This window comes from Crinia signifera, chromosome 11, assembly GCF_055691185.1.
Source record: "Crinia signifera chromosome 11, ASM5569118v1, whole genome shotgun sequence".
Taxonomy (NCBI): Eukaryota; Metazoa; Chordata; class Amphibia; order Anura; family Myobatrachidae; genus Crinia; species Crinia signifera.
In genome coordinates, this window is record NC_139227.1 from 7039937 (window position 1) to 7066162 (window position 26226).

The window sequence follows — 26226 nt, forward strand, 5'->3', positions numbered from 1 at the left end:
GTGATGGGCGTTACGGTGTGTTATATAGTATGTAATGGGCATCACGGTGTGTTATATAGTATGTAATGGGCGTTACGGTGTGTTATATAGTATGTAATGGGCAGTGTGGTGCGTTATATAGTATGTAATGGGCATTACAGTGTGTTATATAGTATGTAATGGGCAGTGTGGTGCGTTATATAGTATGTAATGGGCATTACAGTGTGTTATATAGTATGTAATGGGCAGTGTGGTGCGTTATATAGTATGTAATGGGCATTACGTTGTGTTACATAGTATGTAATGGGCATTACGGTGTGTTATATAGTATGTAATGGGCATTACGGTGTGTTATATAGTATGTAATGGGCATTATGGTGTGTTATATAGTATGTAATGGGCATTATGGTGTGTTATATATAGTATGTAATGGGCATTATGGTGTGTTATATAGCATGTAATGGGCATTACGGTGTGTGTTATATAGTATGTAATGGGCATTACGGTGTATTATATAGTATGTAATGGGCATTACGGTGTATTATATAGTATGTAATGGGCATTACTGTGTGTTATATAGTATGTAATGGGCATTATGGTGTGTTATATAGTATGTAATGGGCATTACGGTGTGTTATATAGTATGTAATGGGCATTACGGTGTGTTATATAGTATGTAATGGGCATTACGGTGTGTTATATAGTATGTAATGGACATTGTGGTGTGTTATATAGTATGTAATGGGCATTACGGTGTGTTATATAGTATGTAATGGGCATTACGGTTTGTTATATAGTATGTAATGGGCATTACGGTGTGTTATATAGTATGTAATGGGCATTACGGAGTGTTATATAGTATGTCATGGGCATTACGGTGTGTTATATAGTATGTCATGGGCATTACGGTGTGTTATATAGTATGTAATGGGCATTACGGTGTGTTATATAGTATGTAATGTGCATTACGGTGTGTTATATAGTATGTAATGGGCATTACGGTTTGTTATATAGTATGTAATGGGCATTACGGTGTGTTATATAGTATGTAATGGGCATCACGGTGTGTTATATAGTATGTAATGGGCATTACAGCGTGTTATATAGTATGTAATGTGCATTATGGTGTGTTATATAGTATGTAATGGGCATTACGGTGTGTTATATAGTATGTAATGGGCATTACGGTGTGTTATATAGTATGTAATGGGCATTACGGTGTGTTATATAGTATGTCATGGGCATTACGGTGTGTTATATAGTATGTCATGGGCATTACGGTGTGTTATATAGTATGTAATGGGCATTATGGTGTGTTATATAGTATGTAATGGGCATTACGGTGTGTTATATAGTATGTAATGTGCATTACGGTGTGTTATATAGTATGTAATGGGCATTACGGTGTGTTATATAGTATGTAATGGGCATTACGGTGTGTTATATAGTATGTAATGGGCATTACGGTGTGTTATATAGTATGTCATGGGCATTACGGTGTGTTATATAGTATGTCATGGGCATTACGGTGTGTTATATAGTATGTAATGGGCATTACGGTGTGTTATATAGTATGTAATGTGCATTACGGTGTGTTATATAGTATGTAATGGGCATTACGGTGTGTTATATAGTATGTAATGGGCATTACGGTGTGTTATATAGTATGTAATGGGCATTACGGTGTGTTATATAGTATGTCATGGGCATTACGGTGTGTTATATAGTATGTCATGGGCATTACGGTGTGTTATATAGTATGTAATGGGCATTACGGTGTGTTATATAGTATGTAATGGGCATCACGGTGTGTTATATAGTATGTGATGTGCATCACGGTGTGTTATATAGTATGTAATGGGCATCACGGTGTGTTATATAGTATGTAATGGGCATTACAGTGTTATATAGTATGTAATGGTCATTACGGTGTGTTATATAGTATGTAATGGGCATTACGGTGTGTTATATAGTATGTAATGGGCATTACGGTGTGTTATATAGTATGTAATGGGCATTACGGTGTGTTATATAGCATATAATGGGCATTACAGTGTGTTATATAGTATGTGATGTGCATCACGGTGTGTTATATAGTATGTAATGGGCATCACGGTGTGTTATATAGTATGTAATGGGCATTATGGTGTGTTATATAGTATGTAATGGGCATTACGGTGTGTTATATAGTATGTAATAGGCATTACGGTGTGTTATATAGTATGTAATGTGCATTACGGTGTGTTATATAGTATGTAATGGGCATTACGGTGTGTTATATAGTATGTGATGGGCATTACGGTGTAAAATAGTATGTAATGGGCATTACGGTGTGTTATATAGTATGTAATGGGCATTACGGTGTGTTATATAGTATGTAATGGGCATTACGGTGTGTTATATAGTATGTAAGGGGCATTACGGTGTGTTATATAGTATGTAATGGGCATTACGGTGTGTTATATAGTATGTAATGGGCATTACGGTGTGTTATATAGTATGTAATGGGCATTACGGTGTGTTATATAGCATGTAATGGGCATTACGGTGTGTTATATAGCATGTAATGGGCATTACGGTGTGTTATATAGTATGTAATGGGCATTACCATGTGTTATATAGCATGTAATGGGCATTACGGTGTGTTATATAGCATGTAATGGGCATTACGGTGTGTTATATAGTATGTGTGTCCTTATGTGTAATTGGCATTATGGCATGTGGCTTTATATGTAATGGGTTTTACAAAGTTTGCTAAAATGTGCAATGGGCATTACGGTGTGTGGTATAATGTTAGGCCATGCTCCCTTTTTGCCACGCAAGAGCCTCACCTACTACAAATCAGGGGGGGCATGCAAAACATGCCCTTGCCCCGGGCACCGGGGCGCCTAGCTACACCACTGTGTATGTAGGACTACTGTAGCCTGCAGAAAATGGTTAGGCCAGCGGTTCCCAAACGTTTTTGAATCAAAGCTCCCTAGAGTATCAGAAACTTTTTCGTGGCACCCCTCAGCCGAGTACTTTTGGAAAAAATATAAAATGAAATAAACTGTGTTTATATGTCATCATTTTTGAAGTGAAGGATAGGATTTGCTTCTGTTTTAATAGGTCGTGGATCACCATTCGAGGGCACCCCAGTAAGTTCTCCGCGGCACCCCCAGAGTGCCACAGCACACAGTTTAGTGAGAGATCTTGGGTTAGGCTGCAGGATGATTTTGATGAGCATAGAGAAGATTCACCCAGTGAAACCGCATTGTCCGATTATAATTTCAGCTGCTGTTTGAAAACTTTTATCGAACTTTAAACTTTGTACAGTATGATGTGTAAGGTGAAGCATACTGTAAACTTGCTGTATTATAAATTATCTGTTAAAAAACCATTAATACCGCCAGATCATTTATCATACAGGTGTAAATCATTGTGTGGAATTGGAAAATGTTTACACCTTATTATTACACTTTCTCAGTGCTGATTCAGTTCTTCTAAGTGATAATGTGTAAAAGTTGCCATGACGACAATCTAACCTAGCGCTGGCATTTACAAGACTGTAGCACTTATTCCTATGTGGTCCTGCATGTTAAGGCATGTCAGGGATTTGCTGTACTTCAAAATATCCTTAAAGAAACATTGTTTGACCTTGTGGAGGTGCCAGTTTTTTGTTTTTGTTTTAACTACAAGGAAACACGCAATTTCTTGCATACAATGAAAGTATCACATAGTTACAGTTTGTCACAGGGTAACAAAGGAAAACGATCCACTCTCCAATTTATATTCCAAGGTTTTGAAGGCATTGAATGTAGACCACATTTTTCTAATATATTTTAAGAGGCGTCTACAGTGGCAACAGCTCCTAATATATATATATATATTATATAAATAATCGCAATATAATCGCCATTCGCCAGCCAACGGAAGGGGGCGCAGGCACAAGATGCTAGCACCCCCCATTCCGTCAGATCTAAATACATTATTTTTAAATTTTTCACTTTTTCTAATTTTTCACCTTAGTTTAATAATATCTGAAAGTCTATTAGATTGTTTTTATAACTAAGATCTTTTCAAGTCCATATGTATTTAAAAGATTTTTTCTTCATTTATGAAGGTTGTAAATAAAGTCCAGATGTACCCCGCCCATTGACATTTTTTGATAAATACAAAAAACATAATTTTTGTAAACAGGAATCATCTGGGTACCATTACCCAATTGCTTCCCATATTATTGTTGTATATTACACCATTGCAAAACCCCGGGTCTTCGGCGGGTCAGATCCGTGTCAGCGGCGGCGTAAATGGGACACGCCGTGTCTCTTTACACTGGACTTCTACTCAGGTCGTGACCTCGGTAGAACATGGCTAGGACTTGGGTAGAGGGCGGAGTAAATGGGTACGCCGGTTATCCGACCAGGCTCCCAGTTACATCAATGGGGGACGTACAACCTGTGGACTGCAGCAGATTACCTAAGTGCTGGGCTTGCCCCAGCGCAGCGGTCCGGGCGTCTGTGCTCGGCGCTTGGAGATGATGTCATCTCCAAGCGGCGGCTCAGATATCGCACCCGGCTTGAAGCTGGGTCCAAAAACCCGGGTGCGACCCGGCTTTTTGGTATAAAAGGTGTATTAGTTTAAATAATATCCTTTTGCATTAATATATTGTTTCAGATTAAGGTGCCTAATCATTAGTATTAACTCGGGCCGCGCAGTGTTTACTTCCGGTAATATCAGAAGCGACGATATGCACGCAGACGCGTAATTGCGGGTCTGTGCGTGCTAATTAGATGCTATTAAACTTATTAGATAGGGTATATATAACGGGACCGGGGCGGCAGCTTGGCAGGCTCACTGTCCCCCCCCCCCCATGTGGTTGTCACTACAGGGAAAGGGAGAGACAAAGAGGATAGAGGAAATATTGAGGTCAGAGCGAGAGAAGGTTTCCTAGAAAGAGAGAGAGAGAGAGAGAGAGAGAGAGAGAGAGAGAGAGAGAGAGAGAGAGAGAGAGAGAGAGAGAGAGAGAGAGAGAGAGAGAGAGAGAGAGAGGAATCAGGGAGACGGAGGGTTAGTAACACCGGGTCATTTGTTTCTTGCAACGACACGATATCGTTAACAATATCGGCGGTGCCGCGCTAAATTCTGAAAGATTATTAGTTTACTGCCTGAGGCTGTTTCCACAATACCCCTGTTGGCTAAGGGGAGTTAGAAAAGATACGAGAACAAGTGTGGAATGGCGCACTGCTCAACTTCAGTCCATAATATATTAAACAACTTAGTGTTATTCTCTTTATTAAAAGTCTTTTAAGACAAAACGTGCTGTTTTCATCCGACTCGTTTCGCCCAAAAAGGGACTTCCTCAGGGGTATCAGCTACAAAGCATAAACAAATGTCATACACATAATGATTACATAAACAGATTAAGAAATCATTTTACCTAAAAAATGGAGTAACGATCCCATCTACAAGAGGTATTCATACATCTGAGGATGCAAAACAATAAAGAAGCAGTATATAAAACAAAAAATATATATAACTTAACCTCCAATCACAATTTTTATAAATTAAGGTTTGATTATACACTGTCATAATTATACTATCTTAAATAAAAAAGCATCATAAAAATATTATTTATGTTTTTTAATTAAGATAGTATAATTATGACAGTGTATAATCAAACTTTAATTTATAAAAATTGTGATTGGAAGTTAAGTCCCATAACACATTTTCCTTATACCCATCAAAAGGATTTCTGTTAAAAAAATTGTTCAGATAAATTGGGCATATTAGTTAATGTGTATGGAATAGTAAACCCCAATTTTGTGATGTATTTTCTATTATAGCAGTACAGGTGCAATAGCATATCATAGAATATGAGTTACAAATTATGTTTGATATTCGTGGCAGTGTTAGATGCCACGGTGTCCTGGTTTATTCTCACCATGTGTTTTGTGCGAAAGCAGCACAATTTTAATGTGTTTAAACCAAGAGTTATCTTAATACATATTCACATCAGTTATATGTTAGATAAGGCTGTTCGTTTGGTCACACTGTCACTACTGTTTTTGATGTATTATAATCTCCATACCGAGCGGGTGAAACTCACTTGGTTGTTATATTTGTTATTAAGGGGCAGATTTATTAAGCTTGGAGAAGAGATAAACTGGAGATAAAGCGGAGAAAAGGTAAAAGGAGATAAAGCACCAGCCAATCAACTCCCAACTGTCTTTTTCAAACACAGCTGATTGGCTGGTGCTTTATCTCCAGTTTATCTCTTCTCCAAACTTAATAAATCTGCCCCTGAGTCCGTTATTGTTTGCAGCGCTGTCATGGTGACGGAACCTGGGCGCCCTGACGTCACATCCTCCGGAAGTAGTGGTGTGGCCGAGCAACGGGGGATGCCGCCGTGGCAGACGACCAGGGTAAGACACTATTTATTTCACTGTTTGTACACTTATGTTTATCCTGATGAAAGGGATTTAATACATGTTTGATTTGATCACAAGACTTCAATATTGAAACAAAGTGACGAATGCTGACAATTCTCGAGATCAGCCACTAGATGGGGATATTGACCAATACATAACAGGGAAAGAGAGCTTACCTGAAGCAGCATTGTGTGAATTGAGCAAATCCCTGAAATGATCCTATGTGTGTTGTGGGGAACCCATAATTGTTCATAACACAACTGGGCTATCAATGTGTAAATAAATTATAGGAAATACCTCAATATTAAAAGAACAAAGCTACTTACACCTACTACAATTAGTTTGAATAAAAGAATCAAGAATACTGAAATAAAGACACAAAATCATTATTGAAACAAAATCTTTATTCAAACTATCACATACTCATCAAAGATCAGTATCTCCCTGCTACCTAACCCATTTTAATCTATATACACATTTTCTTCTCTTTTCTTCACAAGTGCAATTAGCTCTTTATTATATGTTGTGTGTTAAGTGTGTCTAAAACGCATTAAAAACTCAGTTAAAAAAATGTCACTGCAAGTAGCTCGTTCGTTCCTGTAAATCCATTGATTATAATGGACACAGGATTCTGAAAAAACCTTTTTAATAATTTTTGAAATAAAGATTAAAAGTTGTTTACGTGTTAATTAATTTCTGTCCTTTTGGAGTGCATCCGCAGAGCAAATCTTTTTCTTACCCCCCTCTTTACTCTGTACGATATTTGCCTGGATGGCACCCCCGCCAGAATAAATAAGGTGGTACTTTGTGAACCCCCGAAAAAGTTAATATACAGGGGTAATGCAGCAGCGTGTCCACCCCATACATGTGTCCTCATACATCTACCCTCAATATGCCATCCACCACGAGATCCCTTGCATGACCTAGCTGTCCGCACGGATAATGTCAGCAGTGTTTTTTTTGCTGAAAATAGGGGTTTTTTTTTTTGCTCTGCTATCTGAATAACACACACCTACAAGCAGATTTTTATTTTCTAAAATGAGCAGCATGTGTGTGTTATGGCAGCATTATTCAATGTTAAAGTCTTTTCCAGAAAAACACAGTAACATAGCATTTTGTATACAGAATATAGTCATGCTGCATATCATTTAGAACCTGCTTTTGCATCTTATTTCCAGAATGGGACATCACGGATGGTGTAAAGGTCCAGCATTACTGCTTCACAGTGATGAGGTCATGGGTTCGATTCCCACCATGGCCTGAACTGTGCGGAGTTTGTATATTATCCCCGTGTTTGAGTGGGTTTACTCCGAGTATTCCAGTTTCCTCCCATAATCTAAAAATATACTGCCAGGTTAATGGTCTTCCAACAAAACTAACCCTAGAATTTCTGTGTGCGTGTACATGTGGTAGGGAATATAGATTGTAAAGCATCACAGTGCATTAGACATTGCTGTAGACTACAGAGCATCTGCACAGAAGCCTTTTCACCATACAAAGTGGAGTACATGTGGGTCCAAACTATAAGTGTGAACAGACCCTGGAACAAGGTTTTGATTAGAATGCTGTATGTTTAATAAGAAAAGAAAAAAATAAAACACAATACAACCATAGTAAAATTAAACATTTATTCCCTCCTCCAACGCGATTCACAAAATATGCACAAAAATATATCAACTCAGAAATAAAATTAAATTGAGTGATATACACAGATGAAACATACAATAAAGCATTTGAGAGGAATACAATATAAAAAGTTCAAATTTCAATTGTATCTGTAGGCATTTAGAAACATACACTTATATTTTATATGTAGATATATTTTTTTTTTTCTTAAATCTGTTTACCCCAAAGTGATTTTAAGCTCTACAGGAAAACCAATGTTTCCTGCTAAATTTATGAAAACCATAAAAAAATGAGGCAAACTGGAGATTCCAAAGGAATCAATATAATCTTCCTGCAAACATCACTGTTTGGCAAACGTGCCAGAAAATAAGATGGCTGCCCTTTTTTAAATGTATTATTATTTTAGGACTTGCTTAAATATGTCTAAAATAAAGGCATGCCATTTAAAAAGGTGAAAATCAACTTAGACCAAAAAAAACACTTTAAAAATAAAATAAAAGGGTACTCATTTACCTATTAACAGAGTAGGCAGCCATTTTGTTGCCCACCCCAATAGTCATGAGACTACCGCCCATCACGTTCGGAGGCACTAGAGACATCAATGCAACAGATGGAGAAGCTTGATATTGGTTCTGTCAACAAAATGCCATCAGGCACTGTGTGCATGAAAGAAAAGATTTAACTATGGAGGATTTATAAATGATGAAAACCAAAGAGGAAAAAAACCTTGCATGAATGCGAGGGTAAGGAAACTAAATAAATTAAGCCTTTTAAATGAATATCTGACCAACAGAAAAAGGAGGTCTTATTTGTAAATTCCCTATAAATAATATTTCACTGGTATATTGTAAATGGTCAAGGATTTATATTTACTGGTTAATTTATTTCGAATACATGTTCTAGGCAGGTAACAGATAATTTTGAATTCAAAAAGTAGACAAGCCTGACAAAAAGCTGCATCAGACTCTATATAAATTATCTCAAGTTACTGCTAATACTAGATGTATACAAAGAAATATCATCAATAACGTGGAATGAAAAAACATTTTTTAACCTACCAACTATTGCAGAACACAAATTGCACTTACCGTAATATGGTTTTAAAAGGATTTACATTCAGCGTAAAAGGGACACCCTATAAATTTCAAGGTTATTGCCTTTTACTAGGGTCAATATGAAAACTTTGCAAAAAAATAAGGGGGGGGGGGGAGGGGGCGAGGAGAAGAGAAATAACCCAATTTCACACACAAAAAAAAAAAAAACAGATTTCTTTCTACCCTTGTTTAGCCCCTAAGGTATTAAATGTATTTTATAAAAATAAAAAATAAAATAAAAAAAGTATATATTTTTTTGTTCTTTAACCTGCATGGTTCTCATTTCCACCCACGACATTGGGACCTCAGGAGTTGATCACCTGCTGCTTTAGCTACAAGTTAAATGGCTGTAGAATTGAAGCACCTTTCTTCACACATAATTATTTATTTATTTATTTATTTTGGGGGGGGGTGGATTGCAATGCAGTGACTGCTACATAAACAACGGTTTCAAGAGACACTGGTAGGAATTTTATTTTTGCACCATTTTAAGGACTGAAGGAAACATTCCATAAGGCAAATACCACTAGGCATGTAATCTTCCACAAGTAGCATCAAGGATGAATTTCTTTTGAAAAGGCATAGGATTTTTATTGTATTTATTGTTGAAATCACAGAAGAGTAGATCTAATGGCTGGCTTGTGTTCATCAAGATGAATGCTACTTGGATTAAGAGTGCATTTTGCAGAACAGCAGACACAATAGTACAAGTGCTGTGATCTGTAAATAAAAAAATATGTCACTCCTCTTCCCTCAAATCGGGGGTGGAGGATCTCTCTGTATTCTAAGTTGACCACAGAGGACCCAAAATTTTTTGTTTCAGGTCATCAGAGCAGTGGGCTCGTCTGCTGCTGAAGAATAAAAGTTCCTTAGTAGAATTACAAACGATTCTTTTCCACAGGCCCACAGTTCACAATGACTGGTCAGTACAGAAAACATTACAAATACATTTTAACAGTAAACGGATTATAAAAGGTCTTATGCCGAAAAAAATAAAAAAAACAACTTACATTTAACTAATGAAATCAGTCATTTTAAAACTATGAATTAAACGTTTCCACCATTCTGAACAAATAAATACATACATACCATAAACGGTACAACATATAAGCACAAGTTCAGGCAATATCAAGTCGATACAGTGGCCATACAAAAAGAAACTACAAAAGGTATGAAATGGTGATTCTGTACCATACAATTAGATGCCCCAACACAGGTTTTATTTGTCTGGTTTATACCAATTTCATAGCCATGGAAATTTGGTGCATATCCATACCGAACATAATGGGGATTCATATGAACGGACTAACCCACAGGGCCAGCAACAGAAATCTCAGGGGCCCAGTACATAGATATCTATGGGGCTCCACCCTCTTGGGCAGCAGATTTGTATTACATTGCATATTGATTTTTTTATTATTGAAATAAAGCCCCAAAATATTCACTATGCATTTGTGTGTCATGCGGATCGGTGCTCACATAACCAGACAGGTGACCAAAGTCAGAGGGGGTAACCATATTGGGATCTGCGTAAGTTCCCTTCCAGGAATCCAGATGGGCAAGTGGGTGGCCGGAACCTTTTTAAATACCGCAAGGTGCTGCACTTCCGTAGCCATCCTTACAGTCCCTCGGAGACCCGCATGAGGTCCGTTAACGGTAAGGGTGTTCCGTGTAGCCAGTGCCGCTATCCCATGCAGGAAAAGGTATATTTAGAAGTTAACAGTCATTCGCTCAAATATCACTTATCTGGTATAAGGGCTGCATGATTCACAATATGCTCACTATATATACACTAAAAAAAGAACATATCGCCAGACATGCACAATATTGGTTGATCACCCGATGCCTCAAGAGTGCACTTATATACTAGTGAAGAGACCGTCAGTTATGGGGCATTATGCAGGACAGACCTGGGATGGAGTTTGCATAGTGTGTCTTTGGAGGATCTGGTCAAACGACAAAGCAGAACTGCTCAAACTTTTATTTTTAATGAAGACCAATTATCATAAGACCAATAGCCCTAAAGTAATCACAGACCCTAAAAGCAGGTCCGTGGCGCTTCATGAGCAGATATTACTGAGTACTTCGTACTGAATAGTGCAAGAGATGCTTATAGCACGTTCAGGGACAAAGTACACTGCATTTTATTAGGGAAATGGAGAATCTATACAACATAAGAGGTACGACTGCCAGCGTGAATATTAAATAGCCCTTATATGTAAAACACCTTGCATTCTAGTGCGATAGTCATAACTCACTGGTTGCTGATCTATTGATGGCTTTGAGACATAGGGGTGTATTCAATGCGGCCGGTGAGGGGGTTAAAAAGCGGGGATCGCCAAAACAAGTGCCAATACCGTTTCTCTCCCATGTATTAGTGACAGGGAGTGCTATGCGCCCCTGGCATTATCAGTGCCATCTGTTAGAAAGCCTGCCACTGATGTGATGTCCGTGGCACTGACTGTTCAGACACTGATTTTGACAGCTGTAGGGGTCACTGCCCCAGTCACAGGCGATGTCTGTGACTGCTGGGCAGCCCAGGAGATCGGTCGATTTCCCAGTGTGTGTGGTGGAGGGGAGGGGACACGGCAGGACGCCTCAGCACTAGCATTATGCTCTGTGGGGGCTGTCATGGATTGACAGAGGGGGCGGTTTTCACAACCCTCCTCCCCAATCAGCCAGCCTAGATGTTCATTCATCTCTTTGCTAGTAGTTCCGGCATCACCTCAGTAAAGAAATGAAACAGGTGAGACCTAAAGCAGCACAATCCATTGCATTATCATATTTACCCCAGAGTTAAGAGGTCATTTGAGTAATGCCCTGGATGAAAGTAACATTTAAATTTGGGTTGCTTAGTGATCATTACTGTGGAGGGGGGAGCAAAGTATTCCATTGATCGGGGAAGAATCCAGCATTAAGCAGACAATATGGGCTGACCTGCCACCCTGCGGGCAGCAACAGTGACACAGATACACATGATCCAGAACTGATAGATCGTTCACAGAACCATAATTAGCAGCAGTTTAACGAGCGCATGTCAGATTGCTTCGATAACCCTAAGGTGGTCCAAAAATGGTGCCACAATCTATATATTGGCGACTTCATGGATAAAGTAGGTTTTCTATCAATAATGTAAAATGGCCTTACTTAGTAGGCATCTGCGATTCACAGGAGCCAGCCGCTGGCAGACTGCATCCTACCCATTCACCAACACCGAGCGGAAGGCACAGGTGTCACAATCCCAGTGACAAGCTCATCATTTCATGCGGACAAAGGGGATACGGTCGTATTATCGACCACACTTAGGTCAACACTCATTGGGTCAACATGCAGGAAGGTCGACATAGCGGTAGGTCGACAGGTCGTGAGGTCGACATGAGTTTATCCACTGTTTTTTGAACCGACATGTGCCGACGGGTGGTATTTCATGCCCTACCATCCACTAGCGCGTGGTGACAGAATAAAATTGTGTGCCCGAAGCATCGCGAGCAAAGCAAGGGGCTGCGGTTGACTTCAAACAGTGTACATGTCGACTGTTGACATTCGGTTAAAAAAAAGTTAAATACCCATGACTTAATGACTGTCGACCTTAGTGTGGTCGATAATACGATCCACACCCGGACAAAGCAGGCAAGGAGGTTGGGTTATAGCCATGTCCACCTGGTTCAGCAGTAGGATGATGAAAGATACAGAGCTTACCTATTGCTTTCTATAGTACACTTCAAAAATATGCCTGAAAAATATATTTATGAAATAAAAAAACCACACACAGCACATGAACCATGTATTGCGCTATGACAATTATTGAGTAATCATGGACCATTATAACAGTCATCAGCACCATAGGCTGTGCATTGCTAACAGAGCAACACTTGAATTGCTCTGTCTGTCGCCATCGAGTGTCTGCTGGCGTGCACAGCACCTGAATTCCCCCTATAGAGGCGAGGAGCAGCATTAGCCTTTAGTTATATAGGATGACTAGGATACATTGCAGGTCTTCATTTCTGGACTAATATAAATGTGTTCTCACAAAGGTGTTCTGGAAGTTGTGTCTATTGGGGGGGCCGCCGCTCTACCAGTGCTGAAGAAAACATAGGATCTCTTATGCTGCATATATGTACCACGGCTTCCTAATACGCAACGCACAGCTAAAGTAGGCCGATGACAAACTACTGCTGATTATGTGCTCCGACTGCAAGTCATTTTAGCCAGTGTTCCCAGAAGACGCCCTAGGATGCAGCTTTTACGGAGATTCCAATTATATTAGTTGAGAAATTATGTGGAAGAGAACAAGTGTCAAAAACGGCACCTTAATAAGAACCCGATTGGTATTTCACTTCTTAAAAGGGTAATTTCCTAGGTAACTACACCCCTTTACTCAGCCAATGTATTACTGGGCTTCAGCTAAACCCTTGGGGGAGACTTCTTTAACATGCGATATGAATTAACACCCCTTCCCAGAATGGTATAAAACACAAATGCCCACTACATACATTGTGCACATATTTGCCCTACACAGATTGTTTTTCTGGGCTTCTCTATTGGTGCAAGGCATTTTATACTCCGACCCTTCGCACAACTGGGTCTCAAGCCACGGGAGCTCGGAGCACATGGCACTAAACCCAGTAGTGATACGGCCACACAGGCAGCTAGAGTGCATATATCTAACATGGCAGCCGCAAGCCTGGCGCGTCAGATGGGTGTCGAAGATTTAATGGAGGAGTTTCATTTAATGAGATTAATTTTAAATAAACACGTAAGACACAGTTGGAGAGGTCAGTAGAAACGTGTGACGACAAAGTTAATGGTGTGGATAAATCTCTGTTCCTACTTGGTCAGAGCAAGGACTTCTAAAACTGCATTCGAAATATGGGGCTGGCACAATAGCGGGGAGGAACACAGCGTTTGGGGCAGTCGTGACACCCGCAGACTACTGCTGGCAGTTGTAATTTTGCACATCCTCGCAAAATTACAACTGAAGCTGAATTGGGCCCAATAAGCTCAATGGCCAAACACTGCAAATACAATCTCCAAAACGGTTTCTGTATAACGGAAAATAAAAATATTTTACCTCTCTAGGGAGTCAGGTGGTAAATGAGGGGGGTAAGAAGTCTGTACCCTCATTTACTACTGATTAGTTAGACATTGCACACAAACACATTCTTCTCAATGAAAACACTCGACATTTATCTTGCACCTTATGAAACCATAACATTGGAGGCAGGCCATCTGGTTGATGGAAGTACTTTAATGGAAACTTAGCAAATGAGGGCCACTCGTCAGTAAATAGGATAGAAAATAAGTCTGCTACAGACTGTGTGTCACAGACACTCAAGTTGTCTCTCGCAAACATACCATTTTCTAATTTATGTACACCAGGCTTAACCTCTAACTACCCAGCTGCTGTGAAAACTACATATCCCAGCATGCAAAGCTATAGTTTTGCTGTAAGGGCATGCTTAACCTGGCACGTAAGGATGGGAATTGTAGTTCCACGGCAGCTTGATAGCCACAAGTTGAATATCCCCGATTTGCATGTTCATGTTGGTGCATCACAACATGGACTTTACCCACATCTGTGTTTTGAGTGGCGTCTCATTTACCCAGGGGCTTCACATACGCCTTCGTCATGTGACGCTTCCAAGACCAAACATACCACACGTATATGGACAAAAACCATACATGCAATGGTGGCAAAATTGAAAGGGACTGATAGAATAAAAATAAAATAAAAAACACTATTTTTCTGAGAAGGCCAATTGCCCTCTAATAATTTGTTATTTATATATAAAAAAATAAATAAATGACAAAAATGGCAACAGTGAGTACAAACTTTCCCTTCAAGGAGTTTCGAACCAACGCAATCTCAATGCAGGTATAAACGTAAAGACATGGCAATATTACCATAATCTAGTCAGATTTACTTTGCGAGTTTTATGTAAAAAGCATATGCACCATTACAAAAGTGCAATTTCATATACTATTTTATGCACAATAAAATGGTAGAATATTCAATATGATAAAAAAAAAAAAAAAAAACACGCAGAAATAAAGTTCCCAAGAAATGTTGGGGTTTCTGCTAACTGCACCCCTTTCAAATAAAGAACTGTTCTTTTCCATTTCCAATAAACACTGGGTATTAGTCCTATAAACCAGCACAGTGGTGCTGATAAAGAAGTGCAAATATTTGTCTTCCCTATATTTTACCAAATGAACAGCCATGGTTTTTTTTGTAATTTTTTTTTTTTTTTTAAGTTTTTTTTTTTTGGAGTTTATGTTTTGAGTTTTTTTTTTCTCTTTTCATGTTGAAAAACATCATGATCCATTTCCGTGGTCAGCTGGGAAAACAAAAGTAAAAAAAAAAAAATTGTTGTTTCCAAAACATTTTTTTGAAGCTTCGGGAGTTGTGAAGCGGTTTGTCGGCCATTTAATTATGTACAGTAATGGAAGAATGAAGTCTGGCCCAGATCAGCTATCTGCACAGGTCTGTTTCCCTCTTGTGCTTGCGTTTTTTGTTGTGGTAGTGCTGGTGCTGTGCTTTGCCAATCTGAATGTGCCTGCTTGGCACAGACGTGCCTTGGTTTATGTTTGGATGAGTCTGGAAACCTTTGCTGGATGACGTGGAACGGAATAGCCTGGTTGCACCATGCTGAAAGAGAAATATGTAGATTAATGGAGTCAGTTAAACATACCAACAAAAACACAATATGAACATCTACCCAAGTAGGCTTGCCATAATACACCTTTATCCCAGAACAACTATGATTTAAGAACGTCTGTGGCTAATTAAATCCAGGTGAAGCACGAGTTTGAATTTAGACAGCTACAACCTGTGTAAATAATAGATGTCCCGAATTAAGGGTATATTATGCCAAGACTGCTCAAATGTGCCCAAGTACATAACCAACCAGGTCAAGCATTCAAGTCAAGTATTAGGAGGGCATTCAATCCCGGCCGGACTCATTTGCAACAGGTTCGCCTCCGTATGGAGGCAAATCTGTATTGGCAGAAACGGCAGCTGGACTGGCAAATCCGTGGCCGTTTCCGACGATCAGCGCCCTTTTTCACCTATGCCGGGACTCTGACTGTGACTTTATTCCCCCACATCGAATCACATACAACCTAATAATGACGAAAACAGACGATATTTTCACCCGGCGGAAATAGTGGCCGGGATTAAATACCCTCCTTAGTCTAATGCCACAATGAGACTGACTAAAACAATTACAAGATAGTCCACAAATGTTGTTTAAGGAGACCAGATATTAAATTCAATGAAAACTTTAAATATAATTTCAACTAAAAATAAAACAATAAATGCTGAATATTGTTGTTGTAAGGGGCCCAGTGTTCCTAGAAGTGTATAGAAACAAAATTGGGCATCTTGGAGAAGAAACCTACTTTCAAAACCAATTTTCCCAGTTTTAATATAAATAAGCAACTTTATTTTGCAGGAAAAACATAAAAAGAAAAAAATTCTAAAGCTGGGTAATATTAGCTGATGTATACCCAGCATGATGGCAGCAAGAGCATAAACACTTTGAGGCCAGCAGTAACATCATAGTCCTCACTAGTGACATCCTCCGTAGTTCTGCATGTACACACTACAGAGGAAGACGTGTGAATGAGCACTCAGCGACAATTTGCTTAATACACACTGGATGAACTCAACTTTTGGTTGTTCAAAACCTTTGGAATTAGCCAAATCATTCAAAATATCATCTAGGGTGTACACAGCTTGACACAACCAAGGAAAACCAGGAGCAAACGGGAGGACATCCAGTGTCCATCCATGGCATCCGAAAAAGTTATCCGGTAAAAAACAAAATATTGTTTCTCTCCTCAGCCATGGGGGACACTGTAGAGACAATGGAGACATTACAAAAACTGTCCCCTAATGGTGAGGCTCCTGAGACACATGGAGAACCCTTCATCCATAACCAGGTTCTCTGTAGACAAAGCAAGTGAGAGATCTGAAGGCCAGCTAACGTGAAAACCTCAGAGGACTTTCCGGATCCATTGAGCAATGGATGGAAGCATACCAACGTCGTCTCTTGAATACCGAATATCTAAAGTCTAAAAGGCAAAATTATTTGGACCTAGCTATGTCAATGCCGAGGAACTCTCCCGAAGGCATCCTGAAGAAGATTTCTCATATCCATCTATATTCTCATGATTACATAAAGCTTGGAGACCCCTGCCAGAAGGATATAGGGTTAATAGCGACATGTCAGTCAGGGACATCCAACTGGAGGCTATGCTTAATAGGTTCCTTGAGAGGGGTTACCCCTATCAACTCCTGAAGGAGGCAAAAGCGAAAGCTATTAATATCTCTAGACAGGAACTACTTAAAAGCAAGCAACAGGACATTAGTGTAAATACGGGAACTTTCACATGGGTCAAACACTATTCAGATAAAAGCCCCGGGATTGTTAAAAAAGCAAAAAGCATGTGGCCTATTGTTTCCACAGACCCCCACATTCCCAGCCTCAAAGACACTCGCCTACAGACTGGTTTTGTAAGGGGTAGAAGTATTGGGGACAGAATAGTGAAGACCGATATTTCCAATCTTCAAAGTAAACCCATACACTTTCTTTCCCGTAAAGGGGGCTGCTACAGGTGCACAGGTTGTATAACCTGTAGCTATATGACCCCTGGTACCTCTTTCTGACATCCCCACACGGGCAAGGTGTTTAACATCAAGCCAGTCCTGACATGTATGTCCAAATATGTCGTCTATTTGTTGACATGCCCGTGTGGGTTGAACTACGTCGGAAAGACCATTTGCACGATAAAAGACCGTATGGCAAATCACAGAACTGCCATCCGTGCAGCTCTAGATAAAGGGCATAGTGAGCAAACCGTGGCCAGACACTTTCTGGAGGCCCGGCACGGGGTAGCAAATCTACGGTTTCAACTTATTGACCAGGCTCCGGAGTCCCTAAGAGGGGGAGATAGAGGCAAAAGCCTCTTGCAAATCGAGAGCAGGTGGATCCATACATTGGGGACTTTAAGACCAGGAGGTCTCAATGAGACTATGAATCTGGGCAGTTTTTTGTAACTTGATTACACACTCCTGGATAGATTGGATGAGAAATTGTGAAGGACATACACACTATCATGTTCTTTGGGCATTAGTGAGGCAATATTAGCCCTATAATTTTTCATGCTAATATTCTCATATGCATAACAGTATGCGTATGTATTATTTGTTTAGGCTGCCCAACATGAATACAGTGGATTTGTTCATTTACATTCCCTGAGGCGATAATCCCAGCACACCTGCATAGTGTAATAGATTGAAATAAGCATTTGGAATAATGTTGGCTGGGTATGATGTTGCGCCACACCGCCATCGTGTGGTCACTCAGAAATAAGTACAGGGAAAGTGCGCAGGAATGTTTTTAAATGTTTGTGTATTAAGTGTTATTTTTAGCACAGTCACATCGATATAAGCACTATATTATATGGTAAATATTTGTTACATTAAGCACATTGCACTTTATACCAGCATTTTAATGTACTGGCATGGTTTGCACTTTTCCCTTAGTGTGGCCTTCTCCACTGCCAGGACGGACAGGTCACTTCCGGGAGATCCCGGAAGTTGTCAGCAGGAGTCCCAGACGGAGGAGGACGCTACACGGCGGGTCCCCTATATGTAAGTCCATTTGTTTTTTACACTTTGTTGTTGCACTATTGTACTTTGTTTCTTCTGGTCCTGACGAAGGGCGACTGCCCGAAACGGCGTTGACCATTTAGAAGGAAAAATAAATTTCACCGCTTGATTCACCTAAGACCTGGAGTGACGCCTACTTTACCGGAGGTTATATATATATATATATATATATATATATATATATATATATATATATATATATATATATATATATATATATATATATATATATATATATATATATATATATATATATATATATATATATATATATATATATATATATATATATATATATATATAAAAACATACAACACACCCCAAAATCATCAACAATGGAGATCTAGAAAATAAAGGCCATCCTGTAACTCTGCAGGTTGAAGACACAGCCAACAGAAATACAGTTTTCCATGTAAACCATCTGAGGTCCACCGACTTCAAAAAGTGGGAATGTTGCAGAGCCCAGAGAACCGAGACCAAAATGCCAGGGCTCAACCAGAGGCGCAATGGAACATGAGTCTCCAAGCATCTCTGGAAATAATCTAGTAGCTCAGAAACCTGGATTTTCAGAGATGACTTACTGAGTTACATCAGAAGTAAAGTTCAAGTAAAATCTATGGAAGGATGACCCCAACAGTGTACCAGTCAATAAAAAAACCTTCCGATTAAGATCATTCACCTGAGCAGATACTTTAAATAGATACTGTAGTTGGCCCTCCAAGTTATCCACCCCAGGATGTAAATAGCCAAAAAGGTTAAAAGCCCTGTACACACACATCGATTTGCTTTTGATGCGATGTTAGATTCAATTTTTTATTAGATCTTTCCATTCGATTTGGCATCAGATCTGTACTATTGCATTAGATATTGTATTTGATATACATTCATGGTACATTGTACACATTCGATTTACTAGATCGAATTCGATATTTCCTTGACTGCACAGAATATGTTTATGTTCGATTTTGTGAAAACGGGAGCGCGCATCGAATCGAATGTAGATCGAAAGTGACAAAACCATTTGATTTAGTTTAGGATTCGATTCTGCTTCTATAAGCAAAATTGAATAGAAAACCCAGAAAAATCAATGCATGTGTACACAGAGAGAAAGTGTTCCACCCATGATTCTGCTGACTTCCTGTACTGTCAAGCGGCACAACGTGCCACCTAGATTGCTTATGTAGGTGATGGCAGTAGAACTGCCTGACAGGAGGAGGCAAGTTTGATAGAAGAACCTGTAGATTACACAAAGCTCTGAAATGGTCATAGGAAAACAGGACTCCTGGTCCATCCAGGTTTCCCGAAAAGTCTCCATCTATGCGACTGCCCCTAGTCTTAGGGGTTTGCATTCGTATTAACGAGATCCCATTTATGGACCAGAACTAGCTAACCCTTGTCCAAGTGAGACAATTGAAGCCACCACAGCTCTAAGCACAATAAAACCAAAGATCTGTTCTGAATGGGAGAAAAGTTCAACTTGGACAAAAAACCTGTTGACACGATCCTGGAGTGGAACTGGACTAACATGACAATGTCAAAAGAAGACAGCCTTCCCTAGGATAGGTAAGTATGGATGCAGATAATCTCTCCGTAAACAGAGGAGGGATTGAATCAATGCATGCAGTGAGACAATCCAGTCCCGCCAAAGGAACACCAGTTATCAACTGCTGTGCCGGTTTCAAACTTGACTTGCGCCAAATGATGAGCCACCGATAAGATTAAAGAAACTGAACCGGTATGAAGATATGCGACTTCTAGTTACACTGTAAAAGTACAGGATTTTACGGACCACCTTGAGCCGTAGGTTAGCCTCCACCATTGATGCCAATTTGGTGAGGAGCTGTTGACAAATCGAAAGTTGTTTTGGTCTGAGAGGACAGCAATTCAAAGAAACCATTGGTACCCCACTGAAATCAGAACATGTAGGTAAGCATCCTTGACATCCAGGGACACAGGAAAGTCCCTCGGAGTCCAATTAATGCAGAATAGATAAGAGACATTCAATTTCGAATTTGGGAAACATTCAGTAAATTCAAATTGAGTAACAGTCAGAGACAGCCATCAGGTTCCCCCATGGGGTATATGTTTAAATAGAAACCATTTTTTTTTTTATGTTAAGGTACATGTGAAATAACCTCAGAGTGAAGAAGGGACCAACAGAGCTCTAAATGTGGATTGACCCTTTGGTAGACCAGTGGTGTAAAAAAAAAAAAAAACCACCGCCACACAAATAATAAAAGAACATAGCCCTGTCCAAACATGCTCTAATCCCAAGGATCAGTCATCTGTTCCATCAATCTTTGCAGAACAATTACAGACAGCCTCCCCACTCTTAGGACTTCTGGCATGGAGTCCTGGTCAAGTGGTCTGCTTTTCACTGGACTTGGGAGCAGGCCATGGTTGTTTTCCTTTGGGCTTTCCACCTCCAAGGAAGAATTGTGACCATAAAAAAAAGACAGACTGTAATCTGAGGCTCCCCTGAAAATTAAAGAACCAGAAAGGAGGAACCTTTGGCTTACTGACATTCTCTACTGTTGACAAAAGCTCAGAGCCAGCCTATCTTAAGACCGTGAGGAAGCCCATCTCTCAAAAACCTTGGAGACCCAAACCACTGATAAAGCAGGTCTTATGGGTGCCCTTGTGACCTAAAAAAAATACCTTTGAAAAAAAAAAAAAAAAAACTTCCAACTTTCTATCCATCGCATATTTTGAGGTGACTACATAGGGCAGAGGTTGGGGGTTTTGGCCTTAGCTGTCGAGCTATGAGAGTGTCCACAGGTGGAAAAGTCTATTTGGATCTTTCAGACTGACAAAAATAAAATAAAAAAGTAATTTAGAAACGCTGGTTACGAAAAAGCCCAATTTTCAGTAAGATCCTCCAACGGTACTGATGAGGAGACATTTCCAAGGTAGAGAGTCTTCTACATCCTTAATCTGAAAAGAGATCTAACTGTTGCTATAAAAGAGTCTACAATTACCATATAAAATAAAGAGAGGGTATTTCTAGACCTGAATTGTTCTAAAAATCAGCCACAGGCAGGGAGGAAGCTTCAAATCGGAGTCAAATCCTGAACGAAGGGGTGTGGGTAAAGAAAAGGATCCAGGATATGTTGCAGTGAAACTTGGGCCATGCCCTGAAGAAACCACCCCTCTACCCTGGGCAACCAGAGCAGGTACCTGTCCCCATTAATAAACATCACATAGTTTGGTTAAATTAGTGAGGGAGTAGGGGGTATGGGCCCTCAAAAGGCCCCTTCTCGCTCTGGTGACCCTCGACACTAAGGGAGGAAAATTCCTGGTAAAAAGATTTTAATAGTTCCCCAGCATTCAGCTCCCTGCCGACAACCGCAATCAGCCCACGAGGATCTTGAATGGGCAGACGGCATGAGGGCTCTTGGATGGGCTCTGCTGCCCTCATGCAAGGTCAAAAAATAAAAGCAACAGAGCACAAGCCCTCAAAAAAGCAAAAAAAGTAAATCCCTAAGCGCACCAGACAGTTGTGTAGGTTTTTGTTTGCCATATGAGCTACCATAAAAAGTTCAAGCATTAGTGCCCCTACACCTCTAGGAAACGGATGTACCCCATGTTGTCTCTCCAGTGTCCTCCAGCAAATGGTAATGCAGTAAAACAGGGTTCATCAACAACAAACTTTTCCTTGGGGAGGGCTAACGCATCATACCTGTACTTTGTTGCTGTTTGAGGAGCTGATGCTCTGATTAGATTGTAGTTTAATGCTGGACTGCGAGGAGCTGGTGCAGGATTCCTGAGGGTCCATTCGACTGGTGCTGGTTTGCCGAAAACTTGGCTGCTTCGACGTCTTGAAGGGGGTTCCGTCTGAGTCCTGAATGCACAGACGTTTAATGACTTTCTTCTACGGGAGACACGTGGTGTGTCATGCAAGGAGAGTTGACACCACTGGCTAAGCAGAGGCTCTCACACATTACAAAGCCCACATAATCAAAGCAGGTAACTCCCTCTGTGCATGTTACATAGGAATGCACGTTTAGTGTGAGCATTATTAAAGGAATCAATCATAAATTAATATAGTTATATAGTCATATCTTAGGGGACAGAGATCTCCACATTGGTAAACGACTAAAAACAACTGACCGATCAACTATAGTTAGAAAAAATATGTAGCCTAGGTCTGTGTGACGTGCAGGCGTTACAGTACTGCAAAGCCCAGGTCAGTGTGACGGGCAGGCGTTACAGTACTATATAGCCCAGGTCATTGTGACGGGCAGGCGTTACAGTACTGCATAGCCCAGGTCAGTGTGACGGGCAGGCGTTACAGTACTGCATAGCCCAGGTCAGTGTGACGGGCAGGCGTTACAGTACTGCATAGCCCAGGTCAGTGTGACGGGCAGGCGTTACAGTACTGCATAGCCCAGGTCAGTGTGACGGGCAGGCGTTACAGTACTGCATAGCCCAGGTCAGCGTGGCGGGCAGGAGCTACATTACCGCATAACCCAGGTCAGTGTGATGTGCAGGAACTACATTACTGCATAGCCCAGGTCAGTGTGACGTGCAGGAGCTACATTATAGCCCAGGTCAGTGTGATGAGCAGACGTTACATTACTACATAGCCCAGGACAGTGTGACGTGCAGGAGCTACATTACTACATAGCCTGAGTCAGTGCGACGTGCAGGAGCTACATTACTACATAGCCCGGGCCATTATGACGTGCAGGAGCTACATTACTACATAGCCCAGGTCAGTGTGAGGTGCAGGAGCTACATTACTACATAGCCCAGGCCAGTGTGGAAGGCAGGAGCTACATTATAGCCCAGGTCAGTGTGATGAGCAGACGTTACATTACTACATAGCCCAGGACAGTGTGACGTGCAGGAGCTACATTACTACATAGCACAGGTCAGTGTGACGTGCAGGAGCTACATTACTACATAGCCCAGGGCAGTGTGGCAGGCAGGAGCTACATTATAGCCCAGGTCAGTGTGATGAGCAGACGTTACATTACTACATAGCCCAGGACAGTGTGACGTGCAGGAGCTACATTACTACATAGCACAGGTCAGTGTGACGTGCAGGAGCTACATTACTACATAGCACAGGTCAGTGTGACGTGCAGGAGCTACATTACTACATAGCCTGATTCAGTGTGACGTGCAGGAGCTACATTACTACATAGCCCAGGTCAGTGTGACGTGCAGGAGCTACATTACTACATAGCCCAGGGCAGTGTGGCAGGCAGGAGCTACATTATAGCCCAGGTCAGTGTGATGAGCAGACGTTACATTACTACATAGCCCAGGACAGTGTGACGTGCAGGAGCTACATTACTACATAGCACAGGTCAGTGTGACGTGCAGGAGCTACATTACTACATAAGCCCAGGTCAGTGTGACGTGCAGGAGCTACATTACTACATAGCCCAGGTCAGTGTGACGTGCCGGAGCTACATTACTACATAGCACAGGTCAGTGTGACGTGCAGGAGCTACATTACTACATAGCCCAGGTCAGTGTGGCAGACAGGAGCTACATTACTACATAGCCCAGGTCAGTGTGACGTGCAGGAGCTACATTACTACATAGCCCAGGTCAGTGTGACGTGCAGGAGCTACATCACTACATAGACCAGGTCAGTGTGACGTGCAGGAGCTACATCACTACATAGACCAGGTCAGTGTGACGTGCAGGAGCTACATTACTACATAGACCAGGTCAGTGTGACGTGCAGGAGCTACATTACTACATAGCCCAGGTCAGTGTGGCAGACAGGAGCTACATTACTACATAAGCCCAGGTCAGTGTGATGTGCAGGAGCTACATTACTACATAGACCAGGCCAGTGTGACGTGCCGGAGCTACATTACTATACAACCTAGGACAGTGTGACGTGCAGGAGCTACATTACTACATAGCCCAGGTCAGTGTGACGTGCAGGAGCTACATTACTACATAGCCTGAGTCAGTGTGACGTGCAGGAGCTACATTACTACATAGACCAGGTCAGTGTGACGTGCCTGAGCTACATTACTACATAGACCAGGTCAGTGTGACGTGCAGGAGCTACATTACTACATAGCCCAGGTCAGTGTGACGTGCCGGAGCTACATTACTACATAGCACAGGTCAGTGTGACGTGCAGGAGCTACATTACTACATAGCACAGGTCAGTGTGACGTGCAGGAGCTACATTACTATACAACCTAGGACAGTGTGACGTGCCGGAGCTACATTACTACATAGCCCAGGTCAGTGTGACGTGCAGGAGCTACATTACTACATAGACCAGGTCAGTGTGATGTGCCGGAGCTACATTACTACATAGCACAGGTCAGTGTGACGTGCAGGAGCTACATTACTACATAGACCAGGTCAGTGTGGCAGGCAGGAGCTACATTACTACATAAACCCAGGTCAGTGTGACGTGCAGGAGCTACATCACTACATAGACCAGGTCAGTGTGACGTGCCGGAGCTACATTACTACATAGCACAGGTCAGTGTGACGTGCCGGAGCTACATTACTACATAGCACAGGTCAGTGTGACATGCAGGAGCTACATTACTACATAGACCAGGTCAGTGTGACGTGCCGGAGCTACATTACTATACAACCTAGGACAGTGTGGCGTGCAGACATTTACAGATTTGCGTGGAATGAATGCTTAACTCACCACATCACTGGAGCTGGAAAGGCTGGAAGAGGAGGAAGACAGGGGACCCGATGAATTGGAGGAGTGTTTGCCGAGGGTTTCTGAGGATGAATTCTTGGCTTGGCCAGGGGCAGAATTTTGTCCAGTCACATTGTTATTACATTTGTCCAAATGGTGAACATCTACTATCAAGGTCACATCACTCCCTAAACACAGGGGGGGAAATAAGCAAAGAACAATGTTTAGGAAGAGTATTGTGAAAATAAAAACACGACACTACAAATGAACAAATGAGGCCATAAAAGATCCATTTGTGAGACTTGAATGTAGTTATAAATCCACAAAAATAGGATCTATGTGGAAGGCCCCCATACAGGTCGGTTTTCTGCCTGACCTAGGTCTAATAGATGTCCAACCTCTGAGAGCACAATAACGCACAAACTCATCATGTGCTCATATCAGGATAGCACCACTTGGCAACATAACCACGGGAGAGAACATAAGGCGCCAAAAGATCTTAGTGATTCTCACATTTGACCAATTTGCTATCAGATGATACATTTTGGTCGATTCAATATGGTACGCTGTGAATAGTACATGAACAGAGCGGCAGATGACAACCGGTTACTTCAGCTGCCCGCCCCCGGAATCTGCGTCACGGCCGAATTACAGAAAAACTAAACAAAAAAAACACTCCATGAATGTGTTACTAGGGCAAGAACCTGGAAATTGGGGAGAAATGTAACAGCGGGGTAACCGCAAGTATGTGCCTGGATGTTGTAACATTCAGAAGTTACTATTCATAACCCTCAGGTGCCC

The 26226-nt window shown here is 41.0% G+C and overlaps 1 protein-coding gene across 3 annotated transcripts in view; it reads right to left on the reverse strand.

The window, feature by feature from the left end:
- Positions 1-8002: 8002 nt before the first annotated feature.
- The window catches only part of TENT4B (terminal nucleotidyltransferase 4B), a 58463-nt gene continuing 40239 nt past the window's right edge, over positions 8003-26226 (reverse strand). The window contains exons 10-12 of one of the 3 annotated variants that reach the window (XM_083164882.1): positions 25429-25613; positions 22465-22656; positions 8003-15758 (exon numbers count right to left, since the gene is read on the reverse strand). In XM_083164882.1, the coding sequence (XP_083021008.1) occupies positions 15582-15758; positions 22465-22656; positions 25429-25613 (554 nt within the window). In that variant the 3' untranslated portion in view covers positions 8003-15581. The remainder of the gene's footprint in view (positions 15759-22464; positions 22657-25428; positions 25614-26226) is intronic. The other 2 variants (XM_083164883.1, XM_083164884.1) reach the window with 2 other exon arrangements.